This window comes from Xiphophorus maculatus, chromosome 20, assembly GCF_002775205.1.
Source record: "Xiphophorus maculatus strain JP 163 A chromosome 20, X_maculatus-5.0-male, whole genome shotgun sequence".
Lineage (NCBI taxonomy): Eukaryota > Metazoa > Chordata > Actinopteri > Cyprinodontiformes > Poeciliidae > Xiphophorus > Xiphophorus maculatus.
Window position 1 is genome coordinate 2,092,400 of NC_036462.1, and position 23,658 is coordinate 2,116,057.

The following is a 23,658-nucleotide window of genomic DNA, read 5'->3' on the forward strand; positions in this document are numbered from 1 at the left end:
CTTTTCACATTAACTAATAAAAGACAAACAAGCATAAATTCACCTCAGCTTCTTTATTTTCCCCATCTTCATTACAAAAACATATTTTTTATCATCAACACATCCTGGGAGCATCTTCTGTAGAAAATAAAAGAGTACCACAGGAAAACCCATCAGCGTAGTTGATATTATTTTGGGGTGTCAGTGCGATGTCGAATTGTTGATTATTTCTGGAAGAAGAAGAAGCGGCAGCTCCTTCCTGAGGTGAAACAGGACACAGAGCATCAACGAAGAGGAATGTACAAAAAAAAAAAAAAAAAAAAAAAAGGACAAAACCCAATTTTCATCAAGAAACCACAAAAAATTCACTGAAAAACTCTGCTGTGTTGGACAAAAAGAAAAGTGCAACGATCAGTAGCTCTACCGCCCTTTGCAGGAGAATCCATCAGTGTTTGTCCCAAGGCGTCTCTGTCCCTTCTGTTTGGTAACACAGTCGTACTGCATGTTTAAAACCGTCGATTGGATTCTTGAACATTCGTGCCTTTTTTCCCCAGAGTCTGATTTTGTAGCAAACCAAAAAATTAAAATTACAAAATGACCACCATCAGTTTCTTCTTTTGTCTTTATTTTTTCTCCATTCTGTGGGAAAAAAAGAAAGAAAACATTAGTGATTACTCAGACTGGATTCATCCAACTAGTGAAGCTGGTCATGCATTTTATAAAATGTGCATAGAGTCTCAAAAATGTTAAAAAATAAAAATAAAAATTGAACTGCAAACTGTTTAGTAGAGTATAGACCACAATGGAGGGATTACTATGTTGCTGCTATGGACTCTGGTTGTAATGGTCATGATGGGGTGAGTGATTGGGAGATGAGAGCACCACACAGCCATGCACACTGCCACACATTATGGTAAATGCAGTGTGGATGCAGTCTCAGAGAACGCCCTTACTTCAGCCTGGAAGCAGAACCCACTCTTATGTTACAAAAGTGTGGGGGGGGTGCTTTACCGAAGGCTCCTATACTTTGCCAACCTACTACTCTGCTCTGCAGCAATCCTGAAAAAGGAGTAGAGAGACAGCAAGGTGCGGACAGAAGGGTTAAAAAGACAGAAGGAAAACGTCCAACATTAGGGAAATCATTCATTGAAACCTTCTCCTTGCTTAAAGCGGGTTAAATGGGCTGGCTTAAGAGAGGGCAGTCAAAGTGACCGCTTCAGTCAGCAACACAGGCTGCAAATTGCTCACTCCAGCCCCTGAAGAGCTCTACATACTGATGGGGGGGGGAAATTGCCCCCTCTGTTGCTATGCTTCTCTCCTTGTATTCATGAGCTCTTCTTCTGGCGGAGACCTTTGGACTGAAATGATCCTTTGAAGTCCCATTAAAAGGGGAGCTACAGACAGAAAAGGCTCTTTTCCTTCAGGTTTGCAGCTAAGAATTACAAAGAGCAGCACCAGTGTTCGTCACCAGGAATGGGGGGGCGATGCTTTTCTGTCCGGGTGAAGGACTCTCTCCGTCAGAATACTTACCTCTTCACTGCTTTCTGGGCCAGCATGCGGTTCCCCGCTAGGAAGGTTATGCCGCCGATGATTGCCAGGTACTTCAGAGTCTGGAACATGTTCAGGTTGGTCCAGTAGACGTACATCAGGCCCAGCATGGCTGGAACAACAGAAGACTTTAAGTAAACTAAGGGCCACATGATGAACTTTATTGTTCTAAGAGACAGAAGAGTCAAACTAAAGAATGTGCACCCTTTTCATCTTACTGCTTCCTTAGGAATAAAATGTCTTGCAAATTTACTCATGCTCCTTGGACTGTAATATTTAGACATGTTTTACAAATAAAAAATTGAAATATTGGGCAAATATTTGTTTTCACCTGACACCCCTAAGATAAAATCAAGTACAACCAAAAACCTTCTGAAAGTATATAGTCCATAAATTATTATCATTCCACTGCCTAGCCAAACACCAAAATACTTCAACTAGGGCTGGGACTTTTACCCAGAATTTAGCATGTTAAAATTTTAATCACTTTTTTTGCAACCTACAAAAGGTTCTGGATGGAACTTTTGTATTTGCACGTTTCTGCTATGCCCCTAAATCTGAAGCACAAGTGACATCAGCAGCAATGGCGACAGATGGCAAAGCTGCTTCTCTTGGTCCACTGGGAGTTCATTTTTATTTCAAGAAAACATTCTGATTGGACGCTGGAAAAGACGATTGTTGTGTTCATGTTGTGCCAAAAGGAGTTAGTTTATTCAAGCCTAAAAAAGCATCTCAATGTTAAACATGTAGCAGCCAACGCTAATGTCGGCGTAAACAGTACATATTTCTAAAGAAGTTCCATGAAAGATCAGAATTCTTGAAACTCTGGGAAGCTGAATGGATAGAATAACACTTTGCTCCAACCTGATGGTTGAAGAACCTAAATAACAGATTAAAAACAATAAATATTTTTGTTGCTGAGCTCATACATCTATTTATTCAATAATTTAAATTGAAAATGCTGTGTATTTTGTAGATATACGGTTTTCGATTAAGATGGGATTAATTAATTAGAGAGTCTGGAATTAACTCAAAACTTTTAACTGAGCCCCATTATTAGTTCTAAGATTAAGTCTCAGAAGAGGGGACAAACCATCCTCTGTTAGCTTAGCATAACACCACCAACAAAAACTTTGCAGATGGAGGTTATTTGAAACTAATCAGACTGAGCCTGGTGCAAATAAAATTTAACAACAATTTCAGACTACAACAGTCTACAGTCTACAACAGTATCAATACAGACAGGCTGAAAAATACACGCCACACTGTCAGATTTAGTTGAGTTTGTAGAATTAGAGAAAATGTGAAAGTTCAAGAGGCAGGAATCCTTTAGCAAAACAATTTGCGTCTTATTCCATTTCTATATAATGCTATGATTAAAAACAGCTTTAATCACGAAGCAAACGTGGAAAAACTGTGGGAGCTTACCTGCGTGTCCCAGGTGGAACAAGATGGTGCTTGGAGAGAAGCTGAAGTTGGAGATGTTGGCTCCGAGTTTAAACCACTACAAAAGAGAGGGAAAATTCTAACAATGAGATCATTTTTACTCTCCAGTCAGAGCGGCAAACAAAAGAGCTGAATAAATGGTTTATCGCTAATAAAATACTATGATTAGCAGCAACAATACCCAGCACTCAGCAGACAAAAAAACAACACCGCACTATTGTGTTCTTAAATTAAAAAAGGCATTATATTTATACTGGACAGTCCCATTGACCATGTTCTTGCTGAAAATGGGATTGTGGATATAAAAATACCGAATACTATATGAGTGGTGCTTCTAAATGGATTTCTGAACTACAACAGATTTAAAAAAAAAAAAATTAAAAACACTTTGAACATGTTTTTCAATATTACCAGAATGAGCAGAAGCAGGAGTGGAGACAGTACGAGAGCGGTGAAGGTGTTGGAAACCACCGTTGGAGGCTTCTTTTCTGGCTCCCTGAACAAATGCTGCACAGAAAAAGATTTCACACGAGTCAAACTGAAGCCTTGTGCTCACTTACCTGAGTTGTTATTAAGACCAATATCTCTATTACACTGATTAAAAAAATCTGCCCCTCAGCACTGTTTTAAACATGCCAAACCCATAGGTTTATGGGTGCCCCACTGCCCCTACCCATAGGGGGCAGTGTAGCGCACCGCAAAAACCTGAGCAGATTGCTTGAAAAAGACCACGATTTCCTGTTAAAAATGAACATGGCCCAGGAGGTTCATTTGTGTGGACAAATAAATAGATTGAGCTACTTTGAAATAGCACATTAAAATATAAATAGATAAAAATTTATTTATTTCCCCCTTCCTGGCTACATGTGGACTAGGCCTTAAACTACTGACTGTCCAATCCATTCACAACAGGCACAGACTGCATGTAGCCTCATATGGGTTGTCAACAGAAGCTAATCAATGGTGAAGACAAATGTTGTCCAGCTACGTGGCGATATAGTCACACTTACCCGTGATGGACAAAACAATTTAGGCTAGTTAGCATTAGCAGCTTGTTACCAGTAGCCTTAACCAAATCAAGAGACAGAGGGCAGTGATGATGTCTGTGCACCACTCAAACTTTTGCCTGATACAGGCCCAGTAAGAAAAGAAAACTACATATTCACGACAAAATTTAAGACCTGTGATTATTTCAGGCCAATCTATATATATATTTTTTATGAATTTAGGGCACTCTAAGGCCTTAATTTTAGTTTGATGAATTTAAGCCTTGTTAAGGATGTACAAACTATGAAAGAAAACAGACCTGAATCTCTGGTTTTGGTACATAAAGAGTCTTTGGCTGAACAGCAACTGGAGCTTCTTCTTCTGCAAACTTCAGGATGACGTCAGCCTGTTGAGAGGTTACAAGTCAGTTTCAGCAACACTTTACATATGAAAAACCGCCATTTCCAAGAACAAAGCCTGGTTGGACACTGACCACGTTCCACAAGATGGGATTCTCCAGGGTGGCATCTCCAACCATGAGGTAGAGAGAGTAGGTACCAGACATAGAATCGAACTCTGACTTCCGTTCAGCCGTGTCCAACTCGAACTTGTAGAGGTTCTTGCTGTCTGGTTCGGCAACGAATACGACCTCCTGGCCAGTTTTCTGATTGTGCAGCCGGACAAACGTCTTGTAGGGACAACAAAGGCGTTGGGTGTTAACCGCAGTGATGAGCCCCAACTCTTGGCCAATCAGCTGTATAATTTAACGCTAACAGCGGTAATTATAAAAGCAGAAACAATAGCTCAGAGGACAGCTACATACCTGGTGAGGGGTGAGCTCCTGCTCATTGTTGACGTCAACCAGCTGGAAGGACATGGCAAAGTTCTGGTGGCTGTCTGCTGTAAAGGAGCTCTTGGCTTTGGAGGGATACTGCACTCTATGTTATCAGACCAAAGGAAGAGACAACAAGTGGTGTTAAACATCTAGCCTCTGGGTGTGCAGAGCAGCAGCTCCAGAGGTCCGCCATGTTTCCTGACCTGGTGGTCTTTGTGCCGATGCTCTGGTCCTTGTCCACCACAGAGAGGTCCATGTTAGTAACAGCCACCTCAGTGGAAACTTTGACCTTCAGCTGCAAGTCAACAGTTTAAATGAAACAAGGGATATTATTAGCTCAGTTCCTTAGGTAACTACAGGTTAAAATGTGATGCGTTTTGCAAAGCCACAAGAAAACAATACAATAACACATCATTATCTAGGCTAATTTCCTGTTAAGAGAACATAACATGTTTTTAAACACAAAAGCATAGTGGGCCGCTGGTGGACTGCCCTAGCAGGTTTTCTGGAGGAGACCCTGCCCCTACTGTAGAGTGATGACCGAATTGCTCCATTTTTTAGCCCTTCTTCTGCGTGGCTCATGACAAACTTTAAATGTGACTGATTTTTCAGCAACCAGTGGATTCCTTCTGACCACTCAGTGACTGAATCCTATGAGGTTTCAAAATAGGTTCTAAAAATGGGGTTGATACCACATAATTATTACTAGTGGAAAACCCTTAGCACTGCATGCAAGGTTTCTGCAGGTTTCACCAAATCAAATTTAAGACCTTTCTAAGATCTTTATGAATAAGATTTAAGATCTATATCTCTACAGACATGTGCAAACATCTTCCAGCCAACTGGCAATAAAGGCAAACTTATTCATGACAGACTCCAGGGGAAGGACTTTAGAACTGGGCTGATGTGTTCCATCTTCTTGGTTTAAGTGAGAACAGTGTGGCGTAGAGCCCAGTCTCACATCGCGGATTAGGCACTGATGGAAAAAGGCCATTTGTGTTGGATGTCAGTCTAAAAGGGATGCATAATCACTCATGCCACAACTTTTCAGTTTTCTATTCGCAGAGATATGAAAATCATGTAACGGTTACCTTCCACATCACAAACAATCACTGCTTACAGTGATTATTTAGAGTGATGACTCTAATATCTTATACCTCTAATACCTAATAAATGCCTCCACAATATCTTAAAACAAAATATGAGAAATAAGTCTAGGGGCATGGATTCTTATGCAAGGCTTTGTATCATAAAACTAATGGACACAAAGACAAACTGGTTGAGATCACTGTGGCTGTATCCAGAGGTGCTATGATTCATGTTGCATTCTCTATTGAATGGATATACAAATGTGCCGTGATCCAAGCAGACACTAACACACGCAGTACGCTGCTGAGTCAAGCAGCTGCGGCTATTATTAGACTAGTTCTGGAGTGTGTGTATTTGTAGGGGTCAGAGTGTGTAGGTTTGATTTGGAGGTCTTTTTGATAGTGTCTTATATGGAGAGAAGTTGTTTAAATTCAGGCCTGATCATTCCAGTTTTCTCTTAATTCAACAGGTAAATATTACAAACATTAATCATGAATTCCTCATTAGATGAACTCAACAGAAAATGAAGAGATTGCAAAGTTATCCTTGTTAACTTTTATCTTTCTAATAAACCTAAAGTTTTCCACTTTGCATTTGCCTGTAATAAAAGAGTTGGTCAAGGGTAAACAAATATATGTTTAAATAAAAAGGAAATAATAAAAATAATCAGAATGGGATTGGTCAAAATTGGAAACTAATTATCAAATATATCTGAAATATGGTACTGGCCAGATTGGTGCATCTCTCTAACCTCACCGCAATTATGCAACTGTGATTAGATATTTGTATCTTTTTATGCCTTAGCTAACAATAGAATAGTTATTATAAAACTTTCAATGACAGTAATTCTGATTAACCTTAAAAACATCCAACATCTGTTGGAAATAAATACAGGACACAATGCCTGTAATCCACACTAAATGTAAAAGGTTGTTTCCTTTTAAAAGTTTCTACACAATAGCTTTTTCAAAAATAAACATGATTATATATAATTGTTTTTATTCTTCAGAGGTTTTGTTCTATGTTTAGAAAACAATGTGAATACACTGTGCATCTTTGCTTGTTCAATCAGTATTGAATGATACTGATTTAGAAGTAACTAAATCAATCTGGATGAAATGTTCCTGTTCATGTAATCTGCCGCCCTCAACCCATCACAGCGGAGCTCCAAAAGTAGAAGAATTGTTCTTTTGTTGCAGAATATACATTTCAAATATTGGTTGGTTTTGACCCAAAGATGAAGGAAAAATGTGCCACATTGGATTTAATCATGTACATTTTTGCTCACTTCTATTTAACCAGCTGAGACTCAATTTGGTGGTGTCCAAAACCAAACAGCAAAAGAAGCTGCTATAATATGAAAAACCTACCCGCAATGCAACACTAACAAACAGAATGATTCAGTCTCTGATTATTTTATGGATAATCAGGCATTTAGCAATATTGCTTCAGCTCCTAATGTTTTACTGCTATGGGGTTTTTGTTATTTTGAGTTGTACTTTTTCAGTTAATTGATTATATTATGTTTTATATTATTGTTTTGTATGTATATTTCAAACTGGTTGCTCTTGAAAAATGAAACCCTTTGTTTGAATGAGATTTACAAATAAAGGTGAAATAAAAATGTTAAGAGGTTTCTGGAACTTTCCTTATTCTACTGTCATAATGAAAATTAGAAAAGAAAACTTCAGAGTGACAGACTGGCGACCTGTCCAGGGTGACCCCGCCTCTCGCTCGAAACATTCGCTGGAGATAGGCACCAGCACCTCCTGACCCCACTAGGGACAAAGGTGTTAGAAAATGGATGGATAGGTGGAACTTCAGAGTAGAAGTAGTAGCATGTTTGCCAACATTAAAGCCAGTGGTGGAGAAAGTTCTCAAAAAATTTACTTAAGTAAAAGTACAAATACACAGACAAAAATGTACTCTAGTAAAAGTAAAAGTACCACATTAACATTTTTACCTGAGTAAAAGTAAAAAAGTACTGGTTTTTAAAAATACTTAAGTATTAAAAGTAAAAGTACTTGCTGAATGCAAGTATATACATTCGCTAATACAATATCATTAAGTGTATTTATTGCATTTAATTTTAATACATCAGTAATGTGCCATTTCAATGAACAATGCCACAGATAAAGCATGTTTTTATTGTGTTTACTCTCTGTGACAGTTTAGACTTAGATATGTGATTCTATGCATCATAATTTCAGGGATGGAAACATCTTGTCTCCTGTCCTCACATAGCATGAACTTAACTTTTTTGCCACTGGTGGTATTGATTTTGAAAAAAATCCAACAGAAAGGGGATGGAACAAAGGTGGGTGGAGGAGGACATGCAACCAAGGAGCCACGTAGCAGTGTTGTAGTCAAGACTACCTAATCTGAGACCAAGTCAAGATCAAGACCAGCGCCCTGCGCTACATGACACAATAAGATTAAGTGCACCTATCAAAATTGCTTCTCAAATTGATCTGAAAGATCCACATTCCCATAAAACACTTAAGTATTATATACTTAGAGCTGGAACAAATTTAATCAGCATCCTTATCAATTCAAACTCTCCTTCATTCTGCTTTGTTTCCATCTCTGTGCCACAATCCACAGAGGTCTCCTGCCATCCCTAAAAAAATAACGCCCTGGGTGGTTGCCCATATTGCCCATGTCAGAAACCACAACTGTCTGCACTATTAAACAGCAATTAAGGCAATGCATTAACGGTAAACAATGCTCAACTATGAACACTGTCCAAGGCGCAACAAGCAAGAAGTAACCAAGCAGAAGGAGCACCGTGACTATACTCACCCTGTCTGTCACCATGACAGGTGACGAAAACAATCAAAGAGCAATGAGCATGCTCTGCGTTCTTATGTTATTTAATCGGCAATTAAATAAATATGTATTTATTTTTTTATTAAATAAAATAATAATAGCCACTGCAGAGTATGCAGGGTATTACAAGAACAAAGAGCGGCTCTCAGTGAGGCTTCAGTCCTACAGGATTAGTAAAAATCTGTCCAGAAGAATTGGATAGTTCGTGAATATTATATCATTGTACCGCAGACTTGGGTCACAGCGTCGTCCCATATAAGCGACACCACAGTCAACACCTCCTCACAATAATTCAGCGCATGAGTGACAACTTTTTTTCATCGCAGATGCAATATATGTGTCTCTGTACAGCTAGCTTTGCTAACATCATGTAAGCATAGCTTACCTTTCTTTAAGCTTCCTTTCCAAGTGACGCTAAAAGTTGGACAAAGTCCCCATCGTCTGTGAAAGTGAAGTGCTGCTGATTTTACATGTCGCCAAATCTTATGATTTATGTAGCGGAATTTTAGACAGACATCTTCTCCTGCTCAGAGAAAACCACTGCGCATGTCTTGGAACTCCACGTGTGAGTGAAAGGAGGAGGCGATGGGTAACAACAGACACACGTAATTAATAAATCAAGTTATTGCTTGGATTTTTAAAGTGCCACGTTAAGTCCCTGTACTTCACATTTTAACGGAAAAAAAAGCACAAAGCGACTTGGATGTAACGAGCAACCCAACAGATTTTTAGAAATGTAGTGAAGTAGAAAGTGCAGATACTTACTGTAAAACATAGTGGACTAAAAGTATCCATTATTAAATCTACTTAAGTAAAGTACAGATGGATGAAAATTGTACTTAGATACAGTAACAAAGTACTTGTACTTTGTTACTTACCACCATTGATTAAAGCATATGAACAGACATTTTAGCTAGCATTTTATGCCCCATAGAACAGGAGTTATGAGTAAGCATGTCAATATTTAACACTAATATTTAAATTAAATATGGAGATTAATCATTGGAATCTAATTAAATAATCAACTATTAACTAATCAAATGTGGAGTTATGTAAAGTTCCACAAGCAGAGAGTAGTTTATAGAGGTCTACACTTGACCTAAACATAGCTAGTTAGTGAAACTAATCATACCTCAATGTGATTGGCCACCAGTCGGCTGTCCCCAGTCACACCAATAGTGAACTGGTAATATCCACTGGCCGGCTTGCTGGACATGAAATTCAGTTCAAAGACGCCACTGAAAACAGGAAAAAAGAACAACACAGTAAGTGATCAGCAGGACTGCTGCCCACACCCATATGGGATTCACAGTTATTAAGGCAGAACATGGAGGAAATCAGAGCTGCATTAGCTTAGGGATAGGTAATCCTGTTGTGGATTAGCGTAGCACGATATTGAAAAAAACATATCGTGATGTTAAATATTGCCATTAAATTGAAAATATTTTTTACTTATTCATTTGCTCCCATCATCACAATTCATATTGAGGTTCTATATATTTTGAAGTATTGGCATCAATGCATTCACACACCTCAGATGATCTCACTGTGTTTATTTTATCCTTTTATCAAATTTCAAAATATTTCCCATTTTTAGGACATGATTATTCCATGACTTTTGTCTCTTAGTACTTTAACTTCTTTTCTTAATTTTCTCATGAAGAACATATTTTCTAAAGGTTTCTGCTTTTGGCACAGCTACTTCGGCATTATGTTAGCTAAAGGCTAACATTCAAACTGTAAATGAGTCCAGAGGCAGTTAGGTATGTTCAAAGGATAAAACATTTGAACATTTTCATAAATTAAAGCTAGAAAACAGCAGTTTAAACTATTATTTCCAATCAGATCTATGCCTGTCACATCAACAACTTTTGCTGGATGATTAATTGTCCCAGAAATTATTGTGATAAAGGATAATATTGGTGTTTTGAAACCATTTTCAAGTAGTAGAGTAATGGCATAATGATTCAAAAACACACTCTCAAAGATCAATAAACTTTATATTCTAGTGAACATTTTACACTGGAACTGGAAAACATTTTAAATATCCAAACTAAATAAACAAAACAACAGATAAAATTAATTATGAAGTTTCTGCTAACAAAATTGTCCTTCAAAAAAACATTCTAGTTGAGACCAAAACACCAGACTGAAAACTTACCATCCAATTTTTGCTTGAAAGAGAAAAATGGGTGAAATGATAAATCATGCAGATGGAAATTATTGATTTGTCTTAATTCATCATGTGATTAATTGATTTATTTCTTATTGGGACAGACCTACTCAGATCTAAGTTATTTTAGCAGATTTATTGTAAAAGCCCTGTAAGAATTGTTGCTTCACTTTAGCTTTTTAGCTAATTTGAGTTTCTCTCTTCAGCTGAAAGTATTCGCACTACACTTTCACAGGAAAACGTAGTGCGAACGCACCGCTATCTTACACAGGTATCCTAGTAACTAGTGGAGTAAAAACGTCGAGGGCTTCTAATGTAGAAAAGATGAGTTAAGATTAGCTCCATATGCAAGTATTGACCGATAGTGGTTCACCCAAAATTAAAGAAATCAGGCCGATCAGTCTATGCACCTCTAAAAATCCCTCCCCATGTCACCACCAAAGCCAAGTTCGTAGGGGAAACACTAGGAAATAATATATTTGTTAATCTTGATCTTTTTTTTTTAACTTTAAATCTTTAAGGCTTAGCAACAATACAGTTTCTTCCTCTCCTCCTTTCTCAGTCACTTTCCGCCTCCTGTGAGGTCACCTCCGTCATACGTACTTGTTATGAGTGAACGGTGCCTGGTTGAGAACGGTGCTCTTGGAGGCCAAAGCATATGCAGACTCCACCAGAACGCTGGCTGAGGCCAGAGGCTGGGACATGACGTCAGTGACCAGGAGCTGGAATAAAACACCCAGAGCCATGACATCACCACCATGACACCGTTACAGACATAAGATAATTATTTGTCTTTATGTTTCAAGAACATAATGACATTGGAGTTTTACCCTCAGTGATAAATAAATAAAGTCTTAATCAGTTCGTAGGGTGCAGCATGAGGGTGTGGTGTGTTTGCAGGGGGGCAGAGAGGATGGAAAGTGGACAGATTGTTTTGACAGCTGTTGGGAAAAAGCTGTTCTTTAGCCACGTGTTTGTGCGCAGCAGGAAGCAGCTAGTGGGTGTACCTGCAGGGTCGGCTGGTTGTGGGACACGGTGGCCGGGCCCTGAGCGCTGACCACCACAGGGACGTGGAAGCGGTTGTTGGACAGGGCAGCAGCAGCGCTCGCCACGCTGAACGCCTCAGACAGAGAGTCCCACGACTTCTTACTGAAGATGGAGTTGACCAGCTGGATGACCTGGTCCTGAGGGGAGAGAGCAGGTTTTCAGGTAGGCAAATTTGGCTAAGTTGCAGTGATACATGATAATATTGTTGCTTTGAGACAATTTTCTAGCAATATAACAGTAATGGCATAATAATGCATTCTCAAAGATCAATAAACTTTAAATTGTAACATTCAACACTGAAACTGTTGAGACAACTGGGAGACATTTTAAATATGCAAAATAAAGAATAAATAAAATGAATTATGAAGTCTCCGTCAATAAAATTGTCCTTCAAAAAAGGTTCTAGTTGAGACCCAAGCACTGGACCGAAAAGTTTTATCATCCAATTTTTGGTAGAAAGAGAGAAAAGAAAAAAATTATGAATCATTCAAATGGAAATTACTGAGCTGTTTTAATTTTGATTTATTCTTTATTATGACAGGCCTACTTTCAGGGGTATCAGAGGAAAAACTGAGATGATGCGAGAACTCCTACCTCCTTGAGAGGCGGCTCCATATCCACGTGGTCCGACAGGCTGTACGCCGCTGCCACAAAAAGGCCGGTGGCCTCCAGCCCCTCCTCAAACTGCAGGTACACGCCTCCCAGGTCGTCCAGGCGAGCCGTCAGATCCTGAGAGAGAAAACACAAAAACCTCTCAAACCGATTCCACAGCGGCAATATGGCACCACCTAGTGGAGGCTGGGAGAATCACCTCAATCTCCTCCAGGATTCCTCCCAGTTCTGCCTGTTGGGACAGGCGGGATGCGGCTTGCAGGGCCGAGATGATGCTGCACACAAACAGGCGGAGTAAGGTAGCGTTCAGAGGAGCTGCTGATCGGACCGATTCCACGTTTCACTTACGCCATGACGTTGTCCTCCTTGTTGATACGAGCCGTGAGGGCACCGACCACTTCCTGTGAAGCGAGTGGGAGCCCCAAGGAGCTGAGAGCGCCCACTGCCCGGTGGATCTGAGACATGGACGAGTCCTCACTGACCGCCGCCAGGAGGATGTCCCTGGTTTCATTGGAAACAGGGATCTAAAAAAAGGACCAGGGTTATTTCCACTGCGTTAAATGTAAGACATAGAACACTTCCTATGCTGTTCAATCCTGCTGTGAAAAAAAAATAGTCAAAATATAATATCAAAAATATAATATCAGCACTAATAATAAAAATCTGATCAATTATATGGGTTTTTTTGTATGCGTTTTCTTCATGTTCTTAAATGACATTTAGGGTTTTTTTATTAGCAGTTAATGCTATTAGCATGTCACAGCAACAGTTTTCAGTCAGAGGCCTCAGTAGATGTGTTGCAAGACTGACTGCCACTGGAGATCTTTAGTACCCACAGCAACACCATCCCCAACAACTCTGAAGATACGAGTTACGACAACATTCGGTTTCCTTTAAGGATAAATTAAGTATATTTGAATTAAAACGGAAATTTTGTTAATGCTGTTTATCTTGTCAATCTTCTGTAGTGATTGTTTTGTCTTTAAAAATGACAATTTCTTTCTTTTACTGGCTTTTATTTATCCATGTTCTGTGCTCAACAAAACTATGACTAAACTAGTGTGGGGGATGTAAATGAGCAGGATAATAATTCATACCTCACATCCTGAAATGGCCTTACTGGTTTCAGCAGCAAAGAACAAAGAATCAACACTACCGGGATCCAGCTGGGATTTCAGGAACTGGCAAACTTCCTGCAAAACAGATTTATAAGGAGACCCCCATGTAGGACAGCACATGATGAATGGAATCATTGGTGACATTAATAGTTTGTGGTCAGAACCAGAAGCGGTGAATATCTTACTGCAGGATCTGGAACAGCTGCTCCGAGCTTGGTGAGCCCAACCACAGAGTAGTATGCGGACTCCAGGTCGTCGTATGGTTGGTTCAGAAGATTCTGGAGCCGGCCCACATCAGACAGGGACAGGTGGTGAGACGGTGTGAGAGCCTGAGCTCCAGCAAGAGCCAGGCTGAGGAGGAGAACCCCGAATAGCTCCGCGGACACACAGCCGAAGTTAGCAAGCCCACCACTCGGCCTGAGCGCGTGCTTCACTGTTACATTACATAGAAAAGACACATACACATAACTATATATTTTATTCATTCATTCATTTATTCGTTCATTCATTCAGATAAGTCTCGCGCCGATTGAAAGGGTTAGCTAAGAGCAGAACAGGCTAACCTCGACAGGAAGCACCGCAGCGCGTGCAGCAAGCGGCGTTTTTATCTAATTATATAGTTAAATATTCATTTATAATATAAACTTAATGAACAATACGAATCAGTAGCACAGAATGTTGTATTAATTATTTGAATATACTCACTGGTCAGAATCATATCTTGCAGTCTAATGCAGCGTCACCAAACCCACGACTGCTTCCGGTGTCCCAGAGAGAAACCTGTCAGGTTACGGATGACTTCCGTCTTCAACGGTTGCTTTCAAAATAAAAGCATTAAAGCATGCAAAACTGTGATTTATATCCAAGTTTTTAAAAAGCTTCAAAAACACGTCATTACTTTAAACATCTTAATATACGTTTTGGATTTTATGTTCGACAGAGTATTAGTACCCGACTAAGATACTTTTCAAAAATTAAAAATTATAGACGCTCAAAAATATTGATATGATGCGAGCTACTCGTGAAGTCCATGGTTCGAAATACTGTCGTTTGCACAATCGTTTTAAAGTCCTACTACCAATGTTTTGATGCTGATGTGTTAAAAGATTAGGTATGTCCATTCATACAATCAATACATAGGTAGATTCACAGGCAGCACAGCATTCCTTTTTATTCATGTATTTTTTCTTAGCCTGGTCATGATCTGTCGTACGTTCGTAATATCAGAACTCAAAGGAAAAAAAAACGTACCTAATTGGAAAATACTTATTTTATTTACGTTTCATCTTCTTTTCTAATTTCATTTATAAACAAATAGCCTTAGTTTGTTTTGAGTCCTATGAGGTCAAGCAGCAAAAAAAGAGCCAAACGGGTGCAGTACATACATTTGTTTTTATTCCACTTGTGACAAACTGTCACAAGAGTAAAACATTTTAGCCTAAATATATTTACAAAGAGTGCCTTACAACACATCCACCTTTTAAACAGTGCTCAGTGAAGTTCTCTGCTTTATGACTCTTGCCTAAAATTTAACAGGCTGAACCATTTTTTTCTTAATAAAACAAGGTAGAGAGCCAACTTTATTTACCACTTATTCATGTAACTGGAACATGTTGGTTCCTCCCCGCGGGGTGGGGAAATCCTAAAAACCACATGATCCCTCAACCTACCACTGACATCTAAATCTTCTTCATACGATGACTAGATATGGAAACTCTACCCGAGTGTTTGTAGTTCACAACGTTACAAAACAAATGGTTACATTTTAGATACATTATGCAATGTAAAACCCTGACTTTTCACTGATTTGTTACTCTTAGAATCACTGTTGTTTTCTAACAAGTATGATCAACTATAATGGGAAGTAAAGCACCACTGCAACATGAGTCATTTTAACTGTAGGTGTCTTGTTTGTCGTTTCTTTGTTTTCCAGGGAGGCAGAAGGATCTCAGGACAGAATCAGAGCCCGGCTTGGTGGATGGCTCTTCAGAGAGCGGAGGTAGCGTCTCGCCTTCTCCGTCATTATGAGCTGGTCTTTAGTTTGCCCACAAACCACCTTCTTCCATTCTTTTGACATCTGGAAATAATAAATGTATACAAATATGGAAAAATTAGATTTTTTTTTTTTATGTTCTCAATTCGAAAACTACAGGAACCTACGGGTGCAGGAGATGCTGCGCTGGGAAAGATGGCCGTGTCGCTCGGTCCCAACAGGAAGCCCTGGTCTAATATGTTTTCATGCCTCTTGCTGCAAAACGACGAGTTGAGACAAACCGTCACCGGTTCTTCCTGCGACCAAGAAGGAGAGACGAAAAGCTCAGTGTTTATGGGCGCTCGGTCTGCAAGGAAGCCATCGTTCCATTCATTCCCACTTCACCTTGATGCTGCGTTTGGCCTCCGCTTTGCTGGATTTGCGCTTGGATATTGGCACCACCCGGCAGTCCATGACGTCTAGAGCCAGGGACTTCCGAACTTTCTTCATAGGAGGGCGGTGCTGAGGTCAAAACACAAATACAAGAAATAAGCATCGGTGGGAAAAAAATCTGTTTCTTTTGCAAGGCCACCCAAAATTGAGGAAATCATGGCTGATTTATCGGTGCAGCCCTAGTACCAAGCCTCCAAGGCTTTGCTTGGTTCTCACCATTGTTTTGCGGCGGGGATCAGGCGGCGTTGCCTGGACGACGACCATGTTGATGCCTGCCTCTCTCAGGATGACCTCGTTGATGTCGTCTTCGAGGTTCGGAGTCTGAGGCTGAGAAGGGAAAGCAGGAAGTGAAGGTAAACTCAAAAACAAGGAGGTAGCGGTTTCTGGAGCCTCAGAGCGCCGCTCACCAGAGGCTGCAGGGGGCCGTACTTTTCCATGGCATTTTTGAACGGCGTTGGCGTCCGTGGGGTTGTGCTCAGCTCCGATTTGTGGTTAGGTGTAACAAACCTGAAGAAAAAAAAAAAAAACGTTGGTCACGCTTATCTGTGGATGGAATATGCAGTCCAAGCCAATCACCAGATTCCATTGCGTACACTGAGTTCTCCTTCTGGGTGAGGGGGGTCTTGTCTCGCTGCAGCGGTGTGGTCACTATGACCTTCTGACTGCACACTGGCGTGGACGTGAGGGAGGGATTCTCCAGGTCATGAGAGTCCTGCTTCGTCCACAGGTTCAAGAACTGAAACGACAAACAGGAAAATCAGCAGCAGGCCTCAGAACTGTTTGGGTTACTCTCTGCAACATGGCCACTAGACAAGATGGTGTAACAAGACATTCAGTTAGAGAATCAGCTGGTGACCGGACTATATGGACCTCAGCGGTATCGAGTCACGGTAACAATCCTTTCAATACTGATATAAACTAGATCTGCACTGATTCAATATTAATATCTGCATCTGTCCTGATATTGAAAAAAATTCTAGACTGGGTATCGGTGACAATGTGGTCTATCCATGAGGGCAGATCTATTCAGTCTAGTTCTATGCTTTGTGTCCTTAGCAACATCACGCTTTATTGTTAATTTTACATTATATTTAGAATTCTTAATCACACTTTCTGAACCATTTGAAAGGTCGTTGCAGTTTATTTTTTACATATTTAACTAAAGTAGACAACCTGTTTTTGTCAGTTTATTTATTTATTTAACATTGGCTGATATACTCTTAATAGCACTGACTGAACAAATTAATGTTGTTTTTACATGTTTGACCAAACTTGTGAAGCTTGGTCAAACATTTATCAACATTCAGTCAAATTTCTTTTAAGGCATATTTCACATGTTCAACATTTTTATAACAATGGAAGGTAATATAGTTACTTAATTGTGCTGTAAAATGGCGCTAACATATAATACCGCCCCTTTAAATGTGCTGTACTGGTGTAGTTATTAAATGAATTTGTAATTCACTACATTTATGTTTGCATTTATCATTTATTATTATATATAATAAAAGAAACACTGTAAAAAAGGAACACTTTAAGTCAATTCAGCACTACGTTTCTCTATGGGCTGATACTAAACCTCAGATAACGGCATCGGAAGTGAAAAAAGTGGATGGGTGCATCCCTAATAAAAACATTTTGATTAATGCAGTTCACATAACTCATTAGAAAACGTGTGAAACCCTGAGCAGCCAACAGCTCACCTGAGATGGAGAAAATGGCAGGATTTTGACCGGAGTGCTCTTGGGCGTCATGGAGTGTGCGCCGTCTGGAGACAGTGTGACGCGTCTCCGGCTGCGGCGGGTCAGTATGGACGGCGGGCTGATCCCCCCGGGGGAGATGGGGATGAGTTCTCCCCTGCTGCCTTTGCTCAGCTCCTGCAGGGCAGAGCCCTCCAGGCGGAACTGGTGGCGCTCGGGGCTGGGGCTGTCCTCTGGAAGGTCAAAGGCCGCCAGGTTGCACCAGCCATCCAGGTCCTGCATGTGGGACAGGGGGGACGATTCGTCTTGCTCGCCATGTTTTGTAGTCATGTCTGCTGCAGTAGGGATCCTTACCCCATCCACCATGTCGAGCACTTCCTTCAGGGCGGGGCCAGTGGGGGAAAGGAAACCAGAGCTGTCCACCACCCAGTTGGTACTGCTGGCTTCCTCACCAGGGTCAACTTCCATCTTGATGTCTGAATCGTCCCTCGGTGATGAGACGGCTTTGGATGGCTCTGCTTCACTGGCAGCCGGCGCTTTCTGCAGCTTGGTTAGAAATAGCAGAACTCACTGATAGCAGCTGTTAACTAAAGGAGATATTAGTTCGGTCTGTCCTAATATTTACACAGCTACAGCTGCCTGCAGAAGTACTCCGTAGACCTTAAACTTCAACACATCTATTCTGGTAGTAAGACGGAGTATTAGGGCCACTAAGAAAATAAAATAAACACTATCACAAAAAGAAAAGTGTCCTGATGCATGGCGATGCAGACGGTGTCCAATAGACTTTCCATAGGTTTGACCTTTTTACAATTGCATTTGTCGGATCATTATCGAAATAACTTCTGGGTTCATTTATTGTCCAGCGAAATTAATCATGACAGGCCTAGTATCATTTAATTTCCACATTCCAAACAGAAAATAAATGGTGATAACATGTTTTATCCACGCTGTCATCTCTGAATACTTGCTGAGCTAAATGTAACATGTTCTTACTGGAAGCTGGTCTTTCTGCTCCATTTCTTTGCTTGAAGCATCTTGACAGCTGCTGCCCCCCTGGGTGACAGAAGGCAGAACAGTGGGATCAGCACCACGCAGCGCCAGCAGGGCGGCGCTGAGCATCAGGTTGAGGTGAACTTACCTGCGAGTCTTTATTCAGGCGTGCCAACAGCTCTTCGAGCTCGTTCGGTCTGAACACCTCTCGGGCGTAGAAGCCCATCTCCAGCTTGCGTTTGATGGTGGAGTTCCAGTGATTCTTGACGGCGTTGTCCGTCCTGTCAACAGAAACCGTAAAATGAGATCGTCGGGGGATCGGGCAGGCTTTTCCAGAACCAACAAAAAGGACTTTGGAGTCAGCGGACCTTCCGGGCAACAGCTTGGCGATCTCGGCCCAACGGTTTCCTAGCAGGCAGTGGGCTTTGTAGATGATGAGGTCCTCCTCGGCTGTCCATGACGACTTCTTCACGTTGGGGTTGAGGTGGTTGTGCCAGCGCTCTCTGCACTGCTTCCCCAGCCGACCCTTCAGATGCTTGGCCACCATTGCCCACTGCTTGTTGCCGTAGAGATTCACGAGCTCGATGACCTGAAGGGAGAAATGTGTGGGGTTTCTTTTTATAGACCACAGTTTTTACACATCATAGACTTGCAAAATTGTTAATATCCCTGAAACTATATTTTGTCAAGTTACAGCCAGAAACTTCAACGGACACAAGGGGTGCACCGATAAATCGGCCCTTATTTCCTGACGTTCAAGTTAGGGGTGGGCATTTATTGTATCATTTATCATGAAAAATTTCTTATCATGATAAGAATTTTGATTTATTGTTGTCACAAAAAATTTCAATTAATGATGTCGAAATCCCCCCAAAACAGTTTTGTCTGGATTGTTAATTTGACTATTTTTCTTTATTTAGGGTATCAATAAATTTGAAAATGTGATTAAAATCAGGTACTGTGAGCAGATTAGTGACATACATCACACTTTTTATGCGTCTGGTGTGCTAGGGAAGCACATTACAAATTTTCTAGAGTAGTACTTGTGGTGTCCAGGACATGTTGCTCTGGAATATTGTCTCCGTTTCTCAGATATTGAGCTATCAGGACGTCAGGACAGTCATGAAGATGGCATACAGCAGCATTCTTTAGCCTAATCTTTAGATTTGTTGCAAGACTGACTGCTACAAGAGATCCTTGCAAAAGTATTCACACACCTCTCAACATTTTCACAGGTTACCAGCATTACTGTATTTTATCAGAATTGTCTGTGACAGATGAACAATACACTCCACCTGAGATACGATGGGCATATTGGTTTCTTTTCAGTTCAGTTCGGGACATTCTATAAGCAAAATGCTGCCCACCTTCTCGTCCTCCTCCTTGGTCCAGGGACCTTTGACCAGCTCTGGATCGAGGACCTTAAACCAGCGGTGCTGGCACTGCTGCTCTGTGTGATTCTAAAACAAAAAACACTATGCTCAGGATTTTAAATATGATGCCATAAAACATGAAGATCGTTAGTCACTCACTGGGATGAAGTTGGCTATGTGTTTCCAGTCACTGGATCCCAGTTTGTGGACCAGCGCTTTCAACTTGTCATCCTGCAGACATCAACAGGTTTCAGGCCGGCTGTCCCGCATGGAGACACATAAACAGAGCCAAACGGGGACATGTCCCAACAATCACCTCATCTTGTGTCCACTTCACCTTCCCCTTCCCTCCGTCCCTCTGCTCGGCCACATCAGAATCAGTGTCCTGATGCATGGCGTCGTCTCCATCCTCACTGGAAACCAGACCAAAACAAAAAACGACATGGATAACAGATTAGGAGAACAAGTTTAGCGAGTTTAGCTGTTAGCTGGTGATCGGAGGCTAAATGATACATTTCCAGAGACGACTGTTAGTTTTATCGTGCTTTTTGAGATGAAAGCTGGGATTTCTCTTCTCTCTGAGTTCACACAGAAAGCGGTTGATGGAAAACAAAAAAGGCCCAGTCAGGGTTCATGACTCCGGAAAAGGGCGGCAGCTCAAAAATGAACGTTCGGGTTTACTGTGTTTATTCAAGCAGTGTGATTGTTTCTAACACTGTTGGGTGAAAGAAAAGCTCCTTTAAACAAGTAATAAACCTCCAGAGAATAACCCAGACAGCAGTGAAGAGTCTCTTACCCGCGCGGCCACCAGGACATTTCCCTCTGTTTTCTTCTAGTTTACAGTCACCCAGTGGTTCTGCCTGCCTCCGCCGCCGCACGTCATGTGCAAATGTGATAGGAAAATATCACGACGTTCACTGCTTTATTAATATTTTAATGTAGCAGCCAGCAGCAGTGGAGGTGGTTGGAGTTTTCAGCTGGACTGTGCAGCCAGGAAACGATCAGCTGCGGCGGAACAATCATTCCGTCCGCGCTCTGCAATTTCTATCTCGCGCCCTTCTCCCCGAAACTGCCAGAGCTGTGACGTGGCTGCGCTGCGGATATGCGCAGAGAGCCGAATGGGAAGAGGGAAAGTCATCCGTTTGGACCTTCAAAATAAAACCACACACCCACACCTATATATAAATAAATATACACTGCTGAAAAAAATAAAGGGAACACTTAAACAACACAATATAACTCCAAGTAAATCAAACTTCTGTGAAATCAAACTGTCCACTTAGGAAGCAACACTGATTGACAATTAATTTCACCTGCTGTTGTGCAAATGGAATAGACAACAGGTGGAAATTATTGGCAATTAGCAAGACACACTCAATAAAGGAGTGGTTCTGCAGTTGGGACCACAGACCACTTCTCAGTACCTATGCTGTCTGGCTGATGTTTTGGTCAGTTTTGAATGTTGGTGGTGCGTTCACACTCGTGGTAGCATGAGACGGACTCCACAACCCACACAAGTGGCTCAGGTAGTGCAGCTCATCCAGGATGGCACATCAGTGCAAGCTGTGGCAAGAAGGTTTGCTGTGTCTGTCAGCGTAGTGTCCAGAGGCTGGAGGCGCTACCAGGAGACGAGACGTGGAGGAGGCCGTAGGAGGGCAACAACCCAGCAGCAGGCCCTCTACCTCCGCCTTTGTGCAAGAAGGAACAGGAGGAGCACTGCCAGAGCCCTGCAAAATGACCTCCAGCAGGCCGCAAATGTGCATGTGTCTGCACAAACGGTTAGAAACCGACTCCATGAGGATGGTATGAGGGCCCGACGTCCACAGATGGGGGTTGTGCTCACAGCCCAACACCGTACAGGACGCTTGGCATTTGCCAGAGAACACCAGGATTGGCAAATTCGCCACTAACGCCTTGTGCTCTTCACAGATGAAAGCAGGTTCACACTGAGCACATGTGACAGACGTGACAGAGTCTGGAGACGCCGTGGAGAGCGGTCTGCTGCCTGCAACATCCTTCAGCATGACCGGTTTGGCAGTGGGTCAGTAATGGTGTGGGGTGGCATTTCTTTGGAGGGCCGCACAGCCCTCCATGTGCTCACCAGAGGTAGCCTGACTGCCATTAGGTACCGAGATGAGATCCTCAGACCCCTTGTGAGACCATATGCTGGTGCGGTTGGCCCTGGGTTCCTCCTAATGCAGGACAATGCTAGACCTCATGTGGCTGGAGTGTGTCAGCAGTTCTTGCAAGATGAAGGCATTGAAGCTATGGACTGGCCAGCCCGTTCCCCAGACCTGAATCTGATTGAGCACATCTGGGACATCATGTCTCGCTCCATCCACCAACATCACATTGCACCACAGACTGTCCAGGAGTTGGCGGATGCTTTAGTCCAGGTCTGGGAGGAGATCCCTCAGGAGACCATCCGCCACCTCATCAGGAGCATGCCCAGGCGTTGTAGGGAGGTCATACAGGCACGTGGAGGCCACACACAATACTGAGCCTCATTTTGACTTGTTTTAAGGACATTACATTAAAGTTGGATCAGCGTGTAGTGTTATTTCACTTTAATTTTGTGTGTGGCTCCAAATCCAGGCCTCCATTGGTTAATAAATTTGATTTCCATTGATGATTTTTGTGTGATTTTGTTGTCAGCACATTCAACTTTGTACAGAACAAAGTATTTAATGAGAATATTTCTTTCATTCAGATCTAGGATGTGTTATTTGAGTGTTCCCTTTATTTATTTGAGCAGTATATATATATATATATGTGGAGTTTTGAATGAAATGCATGCTAATATTACACAGCAGCAGTTTGTTTCAGAGCTGGGGTCAGTAACGCTTCTTTTTGACTGTTTACCAGTTTACTCAATTAATTACATTTAGTTAGATGGCACATCAGCTTAATGTTAGCTTGTTAGCTTTTTTTTTAATTTAATGTATATTAGTAGTATGTTTACGATCAGGACATACTTGTTAGTATAGGTGCGTATATATAACGCCCTGCCACCTATTTTCTGCCAGTCTTCCTTTGGTGTTCATGAATGATTGTGGAATGATTTCCCATATGCAGTGATGTTAAAAGTTTTTGTCACCTGAGTCAATAACATGGCGGCAGGGGCGATTCTAGGATCTGACCGTAAGGGGTGCTTAACCCCCAGTAAGGCTAAGAAGATATTTGTTGGTGCAGTTTTCTAAATCTAGACATTCACAAACAAAATGAAGAGACATGTTGTCAGTAATTCATGGGATAAAAGAACAATGTTCATTTCACTCAAACATATACTTATAGAGAAACTTTAAATTTTTTCCAGAGGTGTATATACTCAGTTTGAAACAGAATCTCAAGATTACATCATACCTGCCAACATCTGCTAACATTAATGAGACACAAGCAGCTGTGGAGAGACACGGTCCTAGTGTGATCTGCTCTCCCAGAAATTAAAATAAAATCTACTCAAAACTGCATTTCCAGTCATTTGAAGAACATTTTACTAAATGC

General features: G+C 41.3%; 2 protein-coding genes across 4 annotated transcripts; both read right to left on the bottom strand.

Moving 5' to 3' along the window:
- Positions 1-38: 38 nt before the first annotated feature.
- Positions 39-14,459, bottom strand: rpn2 (ribophorin II). Of its 2 annotated transcripts, XM_005815554.2 has the most exons (18): positions 14,369-14,459; positions 13,849-14,096; positions 13,643-13,738; positions 12,894-13,069; positions 12,745-12,820; positions 12,528-12,662; positions 11,894-12,070; positions 11,490-11,608; positions 9,846-9,951; positions 4,999-5,090; positions 4,784-4,898; positions 4,454-4,648; positions 4,280-4,366; positions 3,385-3,480; positions 2,956-3,031; positions 1,510-1,639; positions 933-1,038; positions 528-618 (listed from the first exon to the last, which is right to left on the bottom strand). In XM_005815554.2, exons 1-17 carry the CDS (start codon positions 14,379-14,381, stop codon positions 987-989), a joined length of 1,989 nt encoding a protein of 662 aa, XP_005815611.1. In that variant the 5' UTR covers positions 14,382-14,459; the 3' UTR covers positions 528-618; positions 933-986. The 2 variants fall into 2 exon arrangements, with proteins under 2 accessions (XP_023180996.1, XP_005815611.1); XM_023325228.1 differs by lacking the exon at positions 933-1,038 and having other exon boundaries at positions 39-618.
- Positions 14,460-15,047: 588 nt separating this feature from the next.
- On the bottom strand, positions 15,048-21,216 carry mybl2 (MYB proto-oncogene like 2). Of its 2 annotated transcripts, none has more exons than XM_023324553.1 (15): positions 20,951-21,216; positions 20,471-20,567; positions 20,314-20,385; positions 20,149-20,241; positions 19,150-19,370; positions 18,930-19,062; positions 18,785-18,844; positions 18,143-18,328; positions 17,792-18,064; positions 16,682-16,824; positions 16,496-16,595; positions 16,305-16,415; positions 16,041-16,157; positions 15,824-15,952; positions 15,048-15,740 (listed from the first exon to the last, which is right to left on the bottom strand). In XM_023324553.1, exons 1-15 carry the CDS (start codon positions 20,968-20,970, stop codon positions 15,612-15,614), a joined length of 1,884 nt encoding a protein of 627 aa, XP_023180321.1. In that variant the 5' UTR covers positions 20,971-21,216; the 3' UTR covers positions 15,048-15,611. The 2 variants fall into 2 exon arrangements, with proteins under 2 accessions (XP_023180321.1, XP_023180319.1); XM_023324551.1 differs by having other exon boundaries at positions 18,143-18,334.
- Positions 21,217-23,658: the final 2,442 nt, after the last annotated feature.

Coding starts and splice junctions, on each gene's coding strand:
- mybl2 (XM_023324551.1), bottom strand. CDS start 20,970: ATGTCCTGGTGGCCGCGCGG. Junction 20,242..20,313: donor ACATAGCCAACTTCATCCCA/GTGAGTGACTAA, acceptor TTTTTGTTTTAG/AATCACACAGAGCAGCAGTG. Junction 16,596..16,681: donor ACCCAGAAGGAGAACTCAGT/GTACGCAATGGA, acceptor TTTTTTCTTCAG/GTTTGTTACACCTAACCACA.
- rpn2 (XM_005815554.2), bottom strand. Junction 12,821..12,893: donor AAGGAGGACAACGTCATGGC/GTAAGTGAAACG, acceptor GTTTGTGTGCAG/CATCATCTCGGCCCTGCAAG. Junction 5,091..9,845: donor TGGTGGCCAATCACATTGAG/GTATGATTAGTT, acceptor GTTGACTTGCAG/CTGAAGGTCAAAGTTTCCAC.